The 18,442-nt window shown below is 41.8% G+C and overlaps 1 protein-coding gene across 1 annotated transcript in view; it reads left to right on the forward strand.

Moving 5' to 3' along the window:
- Window positions 1–18,442, forward strand: part of ENOX2 (ecto-NOX disulfide-thiol exchanger 2) — a 63,362-nt gene that overhangs the window by 33,093 nt on the left and 11,827 nt on the right. Inside the window, exons 5-10 of the mRNA XM_085324356.1 lie at window positions 431–637; window positions 1,701–1,934; window positions 2,717–2,929; window positions 4,495–4,601; window positions 11,913–12,027; window positions 15,761–15,942. Coding sequence (XP_085180482.1) covers window positions 431–637; window positions 1,701–1,934; window positions 2,717–2,929; window positions 4,495–4,601; window positions 11,913–12,027; window positions 15,761–15,942 — 1,058 coding nt within the window. The remainder of the gene's footprint in view (window positions 1–430; window positions 638–1,700; window positions 1,935–2,716; window positions 2,930–4,494; window positions 4,602–11,912; window positions 12,028–15,760; window positions 15,943–18,442) is intronic.

Raw genomic sequence — 18,442 nt, forward strand, 5'->3', positions numbered from 1 at the left:
GCTTTTCCTGATGTTAGTGTTTTTGTATGCTTTTTAGACTGCAATATAGCTTTATGCTTTTTAGATATGTTTTCTACTGATTCTTTGTTAGGAGCTGTCCTTTAAGCTGTGTTCGTATAGCCTCTCCTCTGACAGGGTTTTGAGGTCTTGGGTACTGCTCAAAGTCTACAATAGGAACTACGTGAGCTCTTACTTGCAGTAGAGAAAATGCCTGGGAGACTTTGGGCTGCTGAGATCTCTTATTTAGAAATAGGCTGGTAAATATGTTTTTTCTGTGTGTGGCACCTAAACAATGCTGTAGATCTACTACTTGATAAAGTGAAATGCACTGTAGCTGAGTGTGTATTTGAAGGAGGCAAAGAAGGTATAGGTGTCTTTTGGGGCACAGGGACTCTGTAACCTGACCTGTTTTCTCTCTCACTGTTTTTAGATCTTCCTCCTCCAGCAACAAGAGAGAGGCCCCCTGGATGTAAGACAGTGTTTGTTGGAGGACTACCGGAAAATGGAACTGAACAGATCATTATGGAGGTTTTTGAACAATGTGGAGAAGTTATAGCTATTCGGAAGAGTAAAAAGAATTTCTGTCACATTCGCTTTGCTGAGGAGTTCATGGTAGATAAGGCACTTTATCTTTCCGGTAGGTGCATATGAGATGACAACTTAAAATTCTGGAGTAGAGATGTGATGATTTCTTTACAGTTACAACAGTAGGCTTTTGTTGCCACTGGAAGATTTGTCCCATGTTTCATCAGAGTTGCCTCTTTTTCAGCTGTTACTGTATTTCTGTTTAAATATCTGAAAACTATCCTTCTTCCTTGGATAAATCTCCCACATTTTATGTTCCAGCAGGAATATAAGCATAAAAGCAGGATTCCTTAAGACTCTCTTAAACATTTAGAGTTGTACTCAAGTGCTTGTTCACTGGATGATGTGCCTGACTTTCATCAGTATCTTTTTCCTGTTGGCAGCCAGAGCACAAACACTGGGACTTGTAGGGATCCTCTGTCCCATCTCTGCGGGGTTTTAAGAGGTCTGCTTCATGCATGATGGGGGCCTCATGGCTCGCAACCCACATAATTGGCAAATTGTGCATTTCCTGCCTAGCCTGCATGTGTTGTGCTGTTACATTTGCACTGAACAGCCCAAACTCTCTACCATTCTAGGAAAATACTGTAATGTTTTCATCTGTGCTAGAATTCTGTCTGAATTCATTCACAAGTCAGTGTACTGTCTCCAAGACCCRTACTCTCTCCAGAGAGATAGGGAAATTCTCTTTGTCATTTAAACACTGGAAACTTTTTCTGTATTTTATTTGTTTTTGAAGGAACTGATTGGAACGCTCTTTTCTGGATACTGTTGAATTGGGTTAGACTTGCAATGCTTTGTTAGTAAGAGTTGTGTCTCTTTGGTTATTCCTATTATGAATGCCGATGCAGCCTCTTTAGTTCCAGGAACTTTTTGCTTGTAGTTCCTTCTTCTCAAAGCCCTACATTTTTATTAAACACAGAGGAAAGCCTTCTATCACATTTGATATGCATCAAGGAAAAAGGGGCTGTGCAGACTACACTGGCGAGAAAAGCTGTCACGCAATCGACATGCACATTTGCTGGCCTAGTCCCCGCTGTGGGTGACAGGACCTGTTCCAAATACTGCTCCCATCTTTACTTTTCCTTTTTAAACATTGTTGTCACGACCACCAGGTTATCGTATCAGGCTAGGCTCCAGCACTGACAAAAAGGATACTGGGCGTCTGCATGTGGATTTTGCTCAGGCACGCGATGATCTRTATGAGTGGGAATGTAAACAGAGAATGCTGGCACGAGAGGAACGCCATCGCCGAAGGCTGGAAGAGGAGAGATTCCGCCCTCCGTCCCCACCTCCTGTCGTCCATTACTCTGACCATGAATGCAGCATTGTTGCTGAGAAACTTAAAGGTGAGTAGGTTTGTGGGATGTGGTCACCCTTCTGCGCACATGCTGAGAGAGAAAGAGGCTTGTATTCTTCAGTGGTCTTCTTTCGAAGCTGAGATGATGGTGMTATCTAGACCTTGTAACTTCCTAGGTGTTTCACACTATATGTTAATTTTAACTCAAAGAATAGCTACTGCTATTTAAYATTAAGGAAATGGCAACTATAGAAAAAATGCTGTTATCCTGTTACAGTGCTGGGTTCCTTATTAAGGCTACTGTACTTATGTCTCTCCTATGCCCTGTTCTCGGCTGTATGCTGTGAACAGCTCTCCCAAACAGCTGTTCATCAGAATTGTATATTTGGGGTTGTTTGTACAGAAGGATGATCTAGAATGCAACATTTTCTTATAAACAGTCTTTTTTTTTTTCCCTTTAGAACAACTAGTTTAAATCCAAAGACTTTATTTGAAGCCTAAAACCTGTCCTTGGCCTGATTCTTCCCGAGTCCCAGGATGTTTTATTTCATGAAAGAATGGATCAAAGTAGGTGTATGAGGCTTTTTAGCAGGTTTCTAGCAGTTGATTCTCCTCTCTTTTGCTGTGTTTCAGTAAACAAAGCTTGTTCTGTTAACTTGATTTGTGACTTGCCTTCCCCTTTATAGTCTTGTGTTCAGTTAATAACTGTGTTTTCAGGAATCCAGATTAGTGATCCTAAGTAAGCAGTTCACTGGTGCCAGAGAAAGCCCCTGAAAGCTGTGCCAGTAGCCTTGTACTTCCCTGGTCTAAAGATATCCTTTCTTGCTGCAGATGACACGAAGTTCTCAGAAGCTGTACAGACCTTGCTAACATGGATAGAGCGTGGAGAAGTGAACAGAAGAACTGCAAACAACTTCTACTCTATGATTCAGTCAGCCAACAGCCACATTCGCAGATTAGTGAATGAAAAAGCAACTCATGAGAAAGAGATGGAAGAAGCTAAAGAGAAATTCAAACTTGCCCTCTCAGGGATTCTAGTTCAGTGTGAGTAATATTTCCACACTGAATGTCAGTTGTTTATTGTTATAGGGGAGAACACTTCAGTTTCTGGAACACGGAGATGCCATACAGAAAGAATTCCAGGAAAAGAAATAGCAATCACTTTTGTGCCACTACAGCTAATTTATAAGTGTATGTTATTAACCTAGCAAAAGTTCCTTGTGGTAGCTTTTTATTGAAGTAAGAGTCCACATCTAGGGGAAGAGGAGAATGATCTTTTTATTTATTTTTTTTTCTTTTAGTAATAGTCTGTTAGTAATTCTGTCATCTTTTCCACACTCTGCACCTCTGTGCACAATCAAGGTAAGTTCCTGGTAATCTGGTGCCTCAGCGAAGTATGCAGGATTTATTCAGCAAAGGTAGGATGCAGTAGAATGTTCCCAATGCTCTGTTCGGAGCAACCTAAGTTACAGAGTAAACCATATACAGAGTAAGGTTTGAACCTGGATCCTTCACATCCCAGAGAACTTCTATTTAACCATGAAGTCAATTAAGAGGCATAGGCTGTATTAGTTTCAGCATCTGATTTGTAACAATTTCTTAAGCCTCTTACACATTCAGTCTTTAGTAAGCCTGGTTTTTTTGTTTGTTTGTTTTTAAGATTGCCTCCTCCATAAATGTACCAAGTCTCCTTGAGTCCTTTGGCTAGGATGTGAACATCCTTCACTTCAGTTTTACACTCAGTTATTTGGGCTATTACTTAATTAGTTTTGATTCTCTGTGTTCATGATAAAATATATGGGCACATGATCCAGAAGGAAACACAGTAAGCACTACAGAGTAAGTAGTAGTAGACAGCATGTAACTCATCTCTGTAAAACGCCCGCTGGTATCTCAACCGCTTGTAGTTTTACTAGTCTAAGCAGCAGAGAGCCTTTTTTTTGCATAATTGTTATGCCTACTACAGTATCCCAAGTGTGAAAAAAACAGCTAGGTGTGCTTTCTGTCACTAGATGGATTCTAATTCCATAAGAGGCATTTCGTATTTCTGAAAATCTCTGCAAATTTCTTAGAAAAATATTTTAGAAGAAATGCACCTAAGGGAAAAAAAAAGGTTTTGATAGATGATACCAGAAGCCCTTTTTTTGAGTGCGCATTGATGGGATGCTGTAATATTCAAGGTGTGGCACTGTTCTTTAGGACTGGAACCACTGGGCAGAACAACATTCTAAGTGTCAATTTCCACAGTTTTGCTCAATCATCCCAAATTAAAGAGCAAACATTTCCTGTTAGACTCCTTGGTGGTGTTGCACAGAGTGTTCAAACATTTTCATGGCAACACGTGCCTTTCTTTTTTCCCAATTGAGAGCAGATGCAATTTTTCTAGTTGGTCATTACTCTGTGAGTGTTTAGCACTGGCCTGGTGAAGTCCATACTTTTCTTTCCAGGCAGAGTCCCTTTCCTGAGCATGGCTTCAGCACGGTGCAGTGTTATAACAAAAGGTTAGCTGAACCACCTGCCTGATTCCACTCTTTTACTCCTTTACTCCTCTTGTTCGCCCTCTCTGGATGATATTCTGGCCTGATATGACTGCTGATTTGATACTACAGTCGAGCAGATAGTGGCCGTGTACCATTCTGCCTCCAAACAAAAGGCTTGGGACCATTTCACGAAAGCTCAGCGTAAGAACATCAGCGTGTGGTGCAAACAAGCAGAGGTTGGTAATTTTTTATTGTGTTAGATCCTCCAGCACAGTCTGTTTCTTGTCAGGATATTGATTTTTAACTTTGCACGATGCTCATGTGGATGGTAACATCTTAATTCAACAGTGTAAGATGGGAATTACTCAGTCGTCTGTTGTGCTCCAGGTATTTGCTCTTAGTATTTATGTGACTAGTAAAGATGCATTGAGTTCTGTGTGCTGTTTCAAGTTGTACAGAATAATAACTGTTGATCTACGTCTCCCACTGTTTTTAACGTTAAAGTGAGAGGGATTTCTAGAGAAATACTAAGACAAAAATAGAACAACATCACTGAGAAATCTGTTTTTACCACTTTCCTGTTGGCAGACTTGAGAGATGGAAACAATTGCAACTGGGCAGTCCAGAAAGTTTGAGGGAGGATGTCCTTGTAGTTGTGTACTTATGTAATGCAGTGGCGTTTCAAATGAAATACAGAATTTAAAGCTGGAGGCAAGAATGGGGATGATAGAGGGAGGAATGTCACTCAAACTACTGTTCCTGCAAGACAAAGATAGTTCTTAATTAGTTCCTTACTTGATATTATCAAATCCTATTTGATTCAGGCACAATATTGGAGAAAAAAAACTAAGATAAAGAAAGCCTGTTTCCTAGGAAAATGATGGTATGCCAGAGATTGTTCCTAGAGTTCAGGATGAAATACATACTGTTCTATATCACCTCAGCAGTAGGGATATCACATTGTTTGGTTGCATCTTGCAGTGGGCCATCTGGATGTCTTTTGGCTAGCCTGAGGAAGACTGGAGGAGATTTCTGTACTTCTAGAAATGTGAGGGTCTAGCAAGAGCAGCAGAAGAGCTCTGTGGGTCCCCTTGGTCAGAGTTCTTGGTCTCCCCTGTGGAGTGTCACTAATATATTTAATCCCTGGGAGGGTTAATGTCCATAGTGACAGCAAAGTGTTGTCACTGTGTAGGGGTGTGAATAGTTATGAGGGAAAAGGCAGCTCATTAAAGTAGGGTGGTTCAGTTTTTCTTTCTGGCAATAAAGACTTCCTTTAGGTAGTGGGATTAGTACCTGAAGTGTAAAAAAGAACTATGAAGAATATACTAATGCAAGGAGATACTTTTGTGTTTGGAGATATTCTTTGTTCACTTGGGCAGTGCTGGCAGTGTGGAGATGATGATGTCTTTCATATATCAAAAACAAAGCAGATGCTTTCCCATCTCAACATAACCTTAACCAGATTTCCAGCCCAGCAGGTTACCAGCATTCAGCAAACCCATGCTGGGAATATCAATTTGGAAGTATAAAATTGCAGTTTTGGCTGAGGGATTTGAAATGAGCTGGGCCTTTGGCCCTGTTGTCTCAAGTGACAGATGGGTAAACAGGTAAAATGGTCTTATCTGGTCACAGTGCCAGTTAGTCAGATTTGGATGAGAGATCCTAGTCTATTTGACAACTTTGGACCTCATTTGTTCTTTATCTTGGTTTCGTGACTTGGAAAGCAGTTTGCTGACTGTTGGACCTCATTGCATGACTTTCTGGAGCCCTATGCCATCAGTAATGAATTTATCCCCTTGAGATAGGGAAATAACAATGCTGTGAGGAAAGCAAAAGCACAGAGCGAAGAAATGGTTGCCTGATGTTGCCCAGTAATTCTCTTGAAGATCAAATGCTCTTTTTGTGACTCCCTGTTTTAGATCACACTCAGTATTTCTTGCATGTGACTATCCTATGGGGGCATGCCTGCTTCTGTGTAGATCATTTAGAACTGCAAGTTTGGAAACAGTTTGTGACCCCTGCTCCGAAGTGAAGACAGTGGCAAAAGAGAAATTCTGAAGTATTTAATTCCTAGTGAAAAGGAGTCAAACATACAAACAGTAGAATTAGCAAGTGAAGAGCAAGGCTGGCACTTTTACTGTAGTATCTTGTTCGGATAATCCTCCAGAGGGTTGCTGAAATCCTGTTCATCTACTGCTTCTCAAATCCCTCATCTGCAGTGTTCAGGTGTGTGTTTCAAAGGCTTGTCATGGTAGAGACCTAAGCTTGAGAGCACCTGAATTCCACCAAAATCCTCAGAGCATGCCAGAAAGCTGCTCTGCAGGGCAGTTCTGCACCTTTCAGACCCTTTGGCTGTCATTGAACATTGTGACCCACAACTTGGATGCTAATTTTTTTAGAGACTATAAAGGCTTGGTTGCACCAAAGTCCTCTTGGGATGGRGATGACCTGATTGCCATATGGTATGTTGTGAGACATCTGGAGGGCACAACTTGCATCATCATTTCTTCTTCTTTAGTGATAATTCTCAGCAACAGGGGAGAAAAAAACGGCACAATACTATTTTAAAGATATTTTAAAATATTCAGTTAGTTCCACTGAACACACCTGTATTAAACATACAGTATTAAATGACTTTATTGTTTATGGTAGGTAGCTACTGCTTACCAAGCTCATGATAGAGGTCCACTTGTGACAGTGAACATCTAAAAAGAGGCCTGTTTTCTGACGGATGTTAGTTTCTGTGAAAGACAAGATTGTTTGAGCTAGTTAATCTGTAATAAAATGTTGATGCAGTGATACAATGATGTGTGTATAATATTAACCAAGACAAAAAGAGTATATCAAGTATCTGAAGCCTCTGTCACCTGCATATGATGATGCCATCTGCAAATGCATAAATAAATGACAGATTTGAGACAAGAACATGATTTATAGGCAGAATAAATTACTTTTCTGGGAAGAGGTTGTACCTCTATCATTCATCGTCATTCAAGAGAGGAAAAGAGATCACAAGCACAGGGATGTAGGTTTGGCTTTCTTCACCTTCCTGATGTAATAATAAAGAACAAACTTTGTCTGCAAAGCAGAAAGATGATCAAGTTTTCTCTTTACATTTCTTACACTAGGAACCTTCATTAGACTGCTTGGAAGGTTTGTCTACCACCCTGCTCTTGCCTAGTGGGGAGCACATACTTAGAGTGACACATGCCATCAAATCTATAATAGCGTAGCAATCGTAGGTAAATGAGAATTGTATGAGAATGTGGACATACTCATATACATCAGAATGCTACTCTTCGCTGCTCAGGATTCTGGGAGAATAAGCTGTGTTATTCTCGGTAATTTTAGATGAGCATGTTTTGTGTTTTATGAGGATATAAATCAGGAAATTTATATAAAAGGCTGATCAGTGAGAAATATCACAATTCTGATTTGTGTGCAGGTTAAACAGTAAGTTAATGTGCATATGTGCTCACTGGCATTTAAAAGCAATATATGAAAATAGCGTAGCTCACTATGAATACTCATTCATAGACTGACTTTTTGTTGGAGAGAAGCTCTTTAAAAGAGAGTGCCACTGTTTATCCAATCTGTGTTTTGAGACAAAGTTGGAACTGATTCACAGAGAAGACTTACATGTTATAGCAGGGAGTGTTGCAACACCTAACTTAGGCATGTGGCTTTTTTAGTGGTCTCAGTTGAATGGCTGTGTGCTGGCAAGGAGAGTTAAAAAACCTAAGTTAGCTCAGTTAAAGAACTGAGCTGCTGCTAACTCAGTCTGCTGAATGTGAGAGTTTCTAAATGAGATGGTGGGAAATGCTCTGCCACTTCATGATTTCACTGCAAGTAGTAAAGAGTAGGGGGAGTGAGGAGAGGCAGGTGATTTAGATGTGGCTTTTTAAGTGCTTTTCTTCTGTCATCCATATCAGGTTGTACATGGCCTCTGTACATGGTAAACTGGAAACTGAGTATAAAGTGAGAGTTGAGCAGTGAATACTTTTCTTGATATATAGTCTATAAATTGTTGTAGTAGTTTTAAAAATGTTTTTGCTTGCAGGAAGACATTTAAGCTGAAAGGAACATACTAAATATATGCCTTAGGGCGGAGAAGGTATTGTATATGCTTGCACATTTGCATTGAATGGCAGCATGAGCCAAGATAAATATAAATTCCTGCAACAGAATAATTCCGTGCAGCAGTACAGGCTAGCAACCAGTTGCCCAGGTAGCAGTTTGCAAAAGGTGACCTGAGGTCCTGGAGAAGAACACAGTGGATATATGCCAGCAACGTGCCCTTGCAGCAAAGGCAGCCAACCTCATCCTGGGCTGCATCAGCAAGAGGCAGTAGGGCAAGGGAAGTGGTTCTTGCCCTCTACTTGACACCGGGGAGACCACAGCACTCCAGATGTGTTCAGTTTTACCCTCTTAAAGAGATGTCAGAGAACTGGAGAGAGTCCAGTGGAAGGCTGTAGCCCAGAGAACTGGGATTGTTTCATTTGGGGAAGAGAAAGCTGAAGGGGCATCTAACAACAGCTTTCCACTATTTAAAGGGGATTGCAAGGAGGGCAGAGACAGCCCCTTCTCAGAGGCACGTAGTGAGAGGGCCAGAAGCAATGGACACAAGCCACAAGGAAAAATCTGGTTAGATTTAAGGCTGCAATTCTACCCCATAAGAGCAGTGCAATCCTGGGATAAGGCACAGAGAGGTGGGTGAATCTCTGTCTTTGGAGAGACTCAGATGAGTTTTGAGTAAGGCCCTGGGCAACTTGATTTAGGTTTGTAGGCAGCCCTTCTTTGAACAGGGAAGGGATGGACTAGAGACCTCCAGAGGTTCCTTACAATCCTCCGTGATTCTACATTTCTCTCATGTCTTGAGTTCCTTACAGGAAATAAGTCTATTCCAGCAAAGCCAAGAGCAATTTTTCACCTTTCAGATTATTTAATGTCAAAAGTAAATTTGAGTAAAGTTGACAAGTTGGTGATACACAAACGATTTTTGAGGAAACAGTGTGTGGGGTGTGTTTATGTAGGCCACACTTTCGCGTAGCTATCCTGAAAAAATTTTGCTATCTTTAACGTTGGATAATAGCCAATCATTGGCCTTCTGGTAAAAAGCAGATGGTAGAGATTGCACAACTTTGGAAAACTCTAAATGACTGTTCTCTCCTGGGAAGCTTACAACTGTGAATTTCCCCATGAGGTTGCACTTCTAGGACTTTCCAAAGCCTACTTCGTTGAACCTTTCTTTGGCGTTAAAGGAGGAGCTCGTTTTTTTTTGTATATATACCTGATAAGCCAGTTGTTGGAGAATTTCCTTTCCTTTTTATTTTTTATTATTTTTATTTTTATTTTTTCACTTTGAGCCCTAGTATTCTTGTTTGCTTTTGTTTTCATTTCTGCTTACCTGAGATTGCTTAACATGATTGGGGTGGGAGCTCTCTCTCCATTTGGAGCTGTCTTTTGTTTCAAGGTAAGTTCTTCTAGTGTAAAGAGGCTGTAAGACCAGTGATGTTGTTGCAGGAATATTTACTATCTGGCTCAGCATGCTTTCTGCCTCAGACTGGGGACTTTTCTTAAAAAAGGTGACCCAGAATATGCATCATACTGGTCCAGGGTTTGGTAGAAATTAATTATTTCACAAGTCATGGTATCAGATGAAAGTGTAATGGCAGCTCAGGGAATGGGTGTGTGCTGGGGAGTCACTGGGCTGGGCTAGGGCTTTTTAGTACTCTGTCAGTGATGATTTAATGCAGTTTTGCCAACCAGTGCAGGCATGCGTTGTAGTTGAGTGTGCTTCATTAAAGAGCCACAGCAGCTTGAGATCTGGTGAAACATTATGCTATGGTAGCTACCAGCCAGCTTATTTCCTTGCTTAGGAAGAGTCTCACTTCAGCATTTGGCATCTTTGATGCTTTTCCCTTTCCCATCCAAGGTTCCCCTTTGGATGCTGAGCAGCCCTTGCCTGCTTGGTCAGGGTAGTGGTAAACAGTGGCCCATCTTGCTGTGCAGTCAAACCACGTTTGCCCTCTGCATGCTCTGCTTTGTGGAGGCTTTTCCAGTTTCAAGGACTGCTTGAGATCCTAGCTGTTGGGCAGAGTCAGTTGAAGACCGTGGGAAGATTTTTCTTTGGACTTGAACCCAGCTGCAACTTTCCATTTTGTTTCAAGGGCAGGMAGCAGTTCTTTCGGAAATGTAGCCAGCTCTAAGTGTAGCATGGTCAGGGAGCTTGTTGTTCATACACTTTCCACATTGTTGCCCTGAAGGTCTCAATTTCTCTGAGCTACAAGCATGTTTGTTTCCCCAATTGGCTGCTCTCAGTGAAGGTGTCCTTGGCACTGGCAAGCAGGCTTTCTGAGTGCTGCCAGGTGTTTCAAGTAAAACCTGAAATGAGCTGGACTTACTTCATGAGACAGTCTTTTCTCCTATGGGTGTTTCTSGGGCATAAAACTTAGGTGAAGTTCTGATAAACTAACATGGGGTAGGGACACTTAGCAGCCTGTGCTAGCCTCTAGTAAGTATTTTTGGCCTCTCCATCTCCTGAATTTTTGTTCATCACTTTCTGAATATTTTTTGTCCTGGTTTGCACAAGGAAGGAAGAYGGGGGTTAGATAGTTCCTTGTCTTGTAAACAGGGAGTGATGTGCAGAGATCTGTCACTGTGCCCAATGTGAGTTAAACTGAGCAGAGAACAGAGTAGGGGGATCTTGTTGCGAAGAGCAGGTGAGGTTGTCTGGCTCTTCTTGTACAAGATGAAAGAATTGGGAAGAGCACAGACAAGTGAAGCAGGACCTGGTGTGGTTTGGCGGCCAACATAGGAGGCAATATCTTTGTTCTGTTCTCTTCCTCTTCTGATCCCTCATGCAACCAAGGCTGTGACAGAGTGGAGAGGATCCCAGCAGCAGAAGAGTCAGTGTGGTGCAAGCTTACCACTGGTAGGCACAAGGGCAGAAGGAAGAGAAACCTCAAAGCTCACTAGGTTTGGTACGAGTACGGAGATGGCTGGGCAGTCTCTTGCTCCTACRTGTTTACTTGCAATTTCTTTTTCTAACTGGCATGACTTTCATCTCAGGTGGGCTGTGTGTTGTAATAGCCATGCAACTGTGTGTSAGAGGCATGTAGCAGCAAGGAGAGAAGTGGGGTAGCACTAGGGGACAGATATGCTACAGCAGGGTAAAAGAGGTGCCTGGCCAGGCAGTTCGTGGGAAGGTGCAGGATACCTTGTAATGGCAGGAGAAAAATGCCAGGAAGACACGTGCCTGTTATTGGCAGGTGCTGTGTATATGAGGAGGGAACATCACTAGGAAGAGGTAATGAGCAGGAGAAGCATGATGGACGATGGAAGAGTCAGTAATGCCAGCAGTACTGGCAGATTAATTCACAGTCGACATAGTTCTTGATTTAATAGTTTATGCCAAAAATTTCTCTCATTTCTCCTTTCTTGTATTAATGGAGTTTTGTTTGCAGACCCTAGATTTCGGCATTTTTTTATGCAACCAATGTGTTCCTTACAATCTGTATTTAAAAAATCTGCTTTCTGAACTGTAGGAAATTCGTAACATTCATAAYGATGAACTAATGGGCATTCGAAGAGAGGAAGAAATGGAAATGTCTGATGAGGAAATAGAAGATCCATCAGAAATGAAAGAAACAGAAGAATCAGGTAAAATCATTTCCCTGCTCTTCCCTGCCTATTGCTGTTCTTCCAACCCTTTGGTCCCTTTTTGAATTTGCTATTATGATATCCTATAGTACCAAGTCCTACAATCTAATTTCATATTTATAAAACATTATTTCTTTTTTGGATTTGAACTTGTCATTCTTCAGTTTTTATTGACTCTCCACTTCATTATATGTTATGAGGAAAGCTTGCTACTAGAGATAAGCACAATTTCTCTGTAGAAAATTCCAGTATTTTGAAACTTTTCCAAGATAAGTCACACTGAGTTTTAAACCGTTCAAACGTTCCATCCTAGAAGTTTTGAGAAAATTATTTTAGAACATGCAAAATGTTTTCTTTTAATTGAGGCGGCTTGCTTTATAAAAATGCTTTAATTCCTGTTTCATGTCGCTATTATGCATAAAATAATACTTTAACACGCTTATTTGGTGCAAAGTCCACAGAGAACACATCAAAACAGTGGCCAGTATATCCTCCCAGAACAAAAATCTTCTAACATTTTTCTTCAGAAAATAATTCAGTGGAATAATCTGGTTTTGAGGAAGCTTCATGTTTAAACTGAGTAGTTTTCCATCAAAGTATTTTTCCCTACCTACTTTCCCATTACTAATATTGACTATTGAGTGTGGTGCAATGGTTGGGATTCCCAGGAGGGACCAACCTCATTCTAGCAAAGGTAGAGCTTAAGTCCACCACAGTCTGCAGTGGGAGACGCTTCTTTCCTGAGCTCTTAATTGCAGTACACCCAGTGTCCAGTCTCCCTGCAGCAAATTACTACAGTAGCTATTCAATGATAACCTGCTTGTGTGCACGCACAGTTACTCTAGCAGGAGGAGAAGCAGGTCTAGTACTGAACGTACTGGAATTGTTTTCCTCTCAGTGCCTGGTGCTGTAGCCAATGCTCGTCCCTCCTCACCTGTGATGGTCAGAGTGACCTAAAACTATGTCTGAGCTGCAGTCTCCAGAGAACCTGCAGTTCATAGAGCTGTGTGTGGAGGAGCTGGATGGGCAAAGCGATGTAGACGCAGCAGCGCGTGGCTGAGCTCGCTGCTTCTGTAGCCATGCTGCAGTTGACTTGTAGTGTCCCATTTCAGAACCCTGGTGATGTCCGCACTGCACCCAAGACCTGTTTGCACAGCGACATCCTAAGGTGCTTGATTATAGCCGTGCTCTGAACAGCAGGTGGGCCAAGAGCAGGATTTGGAGAGACTGCCGTGGAGGTGTGCAGCATGGGACATGGCTGTAGTCTCAGTGCATGGCTCTGTGGTGAACTGAGGTGCTCCTGAGTCATACAGCTTCAAATGCTGGTGCTACTGCGAGAACTATGCTGTCCAAATGTCCTTTCTCCCTCTGCTTTTCTAGAATGAATCCAAGCTTAAATAACAAATACCAGCATATACTACTGCTCTTCCCCCCCCCCGAATATCTAGCATGAAGAGCACTACTGACTTCCTCAAATATGTTTACTACAGGGGGAAACACCCTGACAAGTTATTTCAGAGCAGTTTTCTCTCCTGTCTTGTATAGCAGCTGTATCTTTAAAAAAATGGGTTCTGTCTGGCACATACTTAATCTGGGTTAGTGACCATTCCCCTGGAAAACCCTTCACTTGTCTTAATTCAGGGACTTCTGTGTATTTTTATTTGTTTCTTCCTATATAATTTTATTTGTCTGAGTGTATTTTTAGCTGTGTTCTATCTTTACTCCATGCTCGCGGTTCTCTAGCCATTGTTGTATGCTAGGAGTTTGATACTTGCATGCAGGAAATAAAAGCTGAATAGTCCAGAAGTGTATTGAAAGCCTTTTCTGGATTTTGAGGTTACAAAGTCAAACATTCAGATTAGCAAATGTCATTGTGAAGGTTGTGCAGGAAATAGTGTTCCAATGCTGTAACAACAGTATAGGAAATCTCAATGCCAGCTTTTGTACAAGGGGAAGATATCATTATTATTTTATTAGGGAACCAGAGCAAGACTGATTTCACTGGTTCACACAAATGCTTTTGTAGTCACATGCTCACAAGCATCAAAATAAGTCCTCAAGTAGTCTACCTGTCCAGTCATCAGGCATCAGGATGTGTGTCCAAAAGGTCTGCCAAACATGCCGGCATGAAGATGCTTGTGTCCAGTTGGACAGTTTGAGATTCCGTCAGGTGTTGTGGAGGACAAGGGATACCAGCTGTTGAGTTCTCCTTATKTCTTATGCATCCTTAGTAGGTTGGTGACCTGTGTTGGTTTGGGGTTTGCCTTGCTGTACCCATTAGGATCTGGCAGGGGCTGTCTTGCCATCCTATGAATCATTTAGATTCACTCAGTGTCTTCTGTGTCCTTGTCTGAACGTTTTGAAGTTTCTGTCCTGGTCTCTTGTCTTCCTGCTATCATGTTTTAAAGGAGTTAGAAAAATCTTGAATCAAGATGGCTTCCAGTTTATCTTCTCTGGATGAAAGCCTGGGCTGATCTCACCGTAGCAACCTTTCTGTTCAAGTTGAATTAACAATTCTTCCATGCTTTCAAAGCATTTTTCAGCCCCTGCTCCCCTCCAAGCAAAATTACAGTCTGTTTTGGCAGACACTAAAGATTTCAGATTTGCTCATCATGCTTTGCTTAGCTGGTCTAAAGAGAAGCAGCCAGGTCTTTATCTTTGTCCTAAACAATATAGTTTGTTTCTAACTTATCTTTTGTCCTCAAAAAAAAAAAAAAAAAAGTGAAGCACCGTATTCTACAAGGATTTTTGCTAAAAACATCTAGTCTTTTCTGCTCTCTAATTTCCTTTCTTGAAATAAACAGGAACACCCCTGCCCCACCAACTCACCATTTCAAAAGCACTGTGACATTTTCTGTTATTGCTAGAGCATTTAACTGGTAAATAGGTCCAGATCTTGCTGACTACRTTCATGTTTCTGTGATTTTTTCAGGCATGTTTCCCATTGCCATTGCTCTGCTTGGGAGATTTTTTGTTCTTTACTTGAAGGCTCTTCTTCCCCAAAGGTGCCTCYACCTCCCTTTCACACTCCCTAAACTGGCCAGTGCAGCTGTAGGCATGGTTATATGCATATTTTTCAACTGTTAGGACAGCTTAGATGATCCCCTTCTTTGGCTCCTGCTCAATGGCGAATGGGAGCAGAGAATATATCCGACTGACAATCAGGCAAAATCAGTGGCTTTATTTAAAAATCTGCGACAGTTCTTTGCATTCAGCATTTCTGGAGTTCACCATAGAAACTGCCTTTTCTGTCTAGATCTGTCAAAAGTTATTCCCCCCCACCCTTGTAGTAGAGGTATAAGGCATGCCTGTGGGATGTGCGCTCCACATAATGAATACATTTTGWACCTGCTGAAGCTGTCTTTGCAGCAATAATGTGATGGAATCCCATTCATAAACCTATCAGGCCCCGTGCCTGAGTAGTAACTTACTACTTCCTTGCCTGCCTGGTCATTTTACCCCAGTATGTTCTTTAGTCTTCTCTCTTCCCTTTCACCCCCAACTTAAGTGCTGCTTTTACTGCTGAGAAATGGTCTTTGCCCAGAGGAACTTGTGCTCTAAAGAGATGCCAAAGACAGCRGTTTAGAGAAAATAATGTTGGTACCTTGGGTTTGCAACAGGGAGTCAGGAGCCACTGAGTAGTCTGCCCACTGTGCTCTACCCCAGTAAACCACAGAGGGAGATCTTAATCACAGCTTTTTGACCTTCCATTCCTACCTGCCTTGTTCTCCAGCACTGGTATCGCAAGTGGAAGCCCTGAAAGAAGAAAATGACAGTCTGCGCTGGCAGCTGGACGCCTACAGAAATGAGGTAGAACTGCTAAAGCAAGAGCAAGGCAAAGCAAGCAGAGATGAAGACACAACTAAAGAGCAGCAGCTGAAGCTCCTCCAGCAGGCTTTGCAGGGAATGCAGCAGGTAGGTCTGTGCTTTTCTATAGTTACAGCCTTGCTATGAAGGCAAAGGGGCTGTCACATGGAGTAGGAACACATACTTCAGCAAGATGAAATTGTGCCACTGAAAAGATCATTTTCAAACAGGAGCAACTTCATCATTTCCAGTATTACAAAGAAAGGGCAGTTGAAATATGGATTGTGTATGAACTGAGAACAGTCATGTGGAAAAAAGTTCATGGTTTATGGATTCCTTGCATGTTTTTCAGTGACTGCACCATAACTTCTGAAGTACTGAGTCAGTGCTTACCACTTCAGTAACTATGTGAGAATGTTCATCCGTGAATATTAGTAACCAGCATAAGCAGGAAAGAGGGATTTCCTGAGCTGTCTTTGCCACCTTTTCTGAAGATTACTGGATTTTCATTCTCACAGATATGTTTAGGGCTTATGATGTTCTTTGGAATTTCCCTGGGCTGAATATCAAGTGTTTCGGGTCCTTGTAATCCTCAGCAGTAGCTCCTTGGATATGAAGCCAGGCTGATATTCAAAATACATGAAGGATATAGTAGTTCAGTTAAGCATTCAGTTAATGTAAGAATCTGCAGATCCAGGGTGAAGGCTGTGATAGTGCGCTGGATGAACCTGAAGTATGTATTGAAGGTACTGGTGTTTGTAGCACTGGAGCTTGTATGGAAAACCTTCTCAAGCCATTGTCAGCTTTCTAGGAGGAAGGAAGTGGCAATGATTGCAGGCTATAACAGATTTTCCTTTCTACAGGTGTCAGGTAAGATTTACCTTTATCCCACTGTAACCATCATTTAAGTGGCAAATGAATTATTCCATAACTAACAACCCAGGACCAGACTCCTCAGAAGTCTTTTCTTTTCAAAGAGGCTAAGCCAGCAACCTTGCAGTGCATAAATGGGAAGGGCTCTGAGAATCAGTAAGAGTGGTTAGTAACTCGACTTAAAAAAAAAAAGTTCATTACAACCTGTTATTTGTCTTTTTTGAAATATCAACAACTTTTCTTTCCTTCAGAAAGAGTAAGACAAAACTGCTATCTTTCCTGCTTTTGACACTAGCCTCCAAAGATTAGCAGCTGCTTCATGAGGAAAGCTCTCAATCTGTAGGGAAAAAGAATGGACTGCTAAAGGCCGAACTACCTCAGACCATTATGGTAGAAGAAGTAACTTGGAAGGAGTCTGCCAGCCAGCCAGCCTGCAGGAACCTAGGCTTTCTTGCATATATACCAGGGGTGGAAGTTTAATTTAGTTCTTGAAAGTGCCTAGATAAGTGGTGCTGCAAGAATAGTCTGGAGGAGCTGCCTTGAAGCAAAAAGATGCTGTTTGTCTGTAGTTTTATTAATGAGTAGTGTTATGAATCATTATTTTGCTAATGAGGGAGAAAAAAGCTAAAATAAATGACTGATTGGGGATATTTTAAGCACGGAGAAAAGGACTGACTGAAATATATGTTTATGATTCTTAATTGGACTTGGGAAAGCTGCTGGGCTAGGAGTTTAGCTACATCAATATTTAAATATTTCCTCCTTAATAAGGTCTTGCGGCTTTGGTATTTTATTCTGTTCTTATGTTGTGTAATTAAGAAGTGGGTGCAAATGTAACAAATCATTATTTGTCTCMCAGACCCCAAGCTTAACTATCAGAAAAATGAGCGTATCTTGGTTTGTTAAACTAGTATGTTACACAGCATTAATGAACACTGCTTTAAAAGGAGCCTCTTTCAGGTTATAATGGTGTCTTCTCTGACCTGGCACAAGTCCATGTGGTAAGTGTCTTGAAAAGATCAAGGTAATCAGTGAATTAGTCTTTTGGCTTTGGGTAGAGCCCTGGTAATCTGCCCGTCTTACATTCACAAAGACAGWTGTAATGTCAATGCAGAAGACCAGGGCTTGTTTGCTGGACAGTGCTGGACAACTTGGTGACTAGACTTGCCTCTCTCTGAGAGGTCCTGTACTGGTAGCAATTTGCCGAGTATTGTTTTCCTCTAGCTCCTATGGAAGATCTGTCATGCTTGTTCTCGGCAGCCTGTGTCAGATTCTTGTGTTGTTCAGTTAGGTCTTGGTACTTGTGTACTTCCACTACAGACACATTCAGGAGTACAAGTTCACTCTCAAAGCAGGCTGGCACACCCAGCGAGAGAATCACAGAATGGGTAACTTTGAAAGGGACCTCAGGAGATCATATAGTCCAACCGCCCTGCTCAAGCAGGGTCACCTAGAGCATGCTAGACAGGGTTGCATCCAGGTGGGCTTTGAATATCTCCAGAGAAGGAGACTCCACAACCTCTCTGGGCAACCTGTTCCAGTGCTCTGTCACTCTCACAGGGAAGAAATTCCTTCTCATATTCAGGCAGAACTTCCTGTGGTCCAGTTTGTGCCTGTTGCTTCTTGTCCTGTCGCATAGTACTACTGAAAAGAGTTTGTCCCCATCCCCTTGACACCCTCCCTTCACGTACTTATTGATAAAATTCCCCCTCAGTCTTCCCTCCTCCAAGCTAAG

The sequence above is a fragment of the Rhea americana genome, unplaced genomic scaffold (assembly GCF_003343005.1).
Source record: "Rhea americana isolate MKP2758 unplaced genomic scaffold, rheAme1 scaffold_90, whole genome shotgun sequence".
In the NCBI taxonomy this organism is placed as follows: domain Eukaryota; kingdom Metazoa; phylum Chordata; class Aves; order Rheiformes; family Rheidae; genus Rhea; species Rhea americana.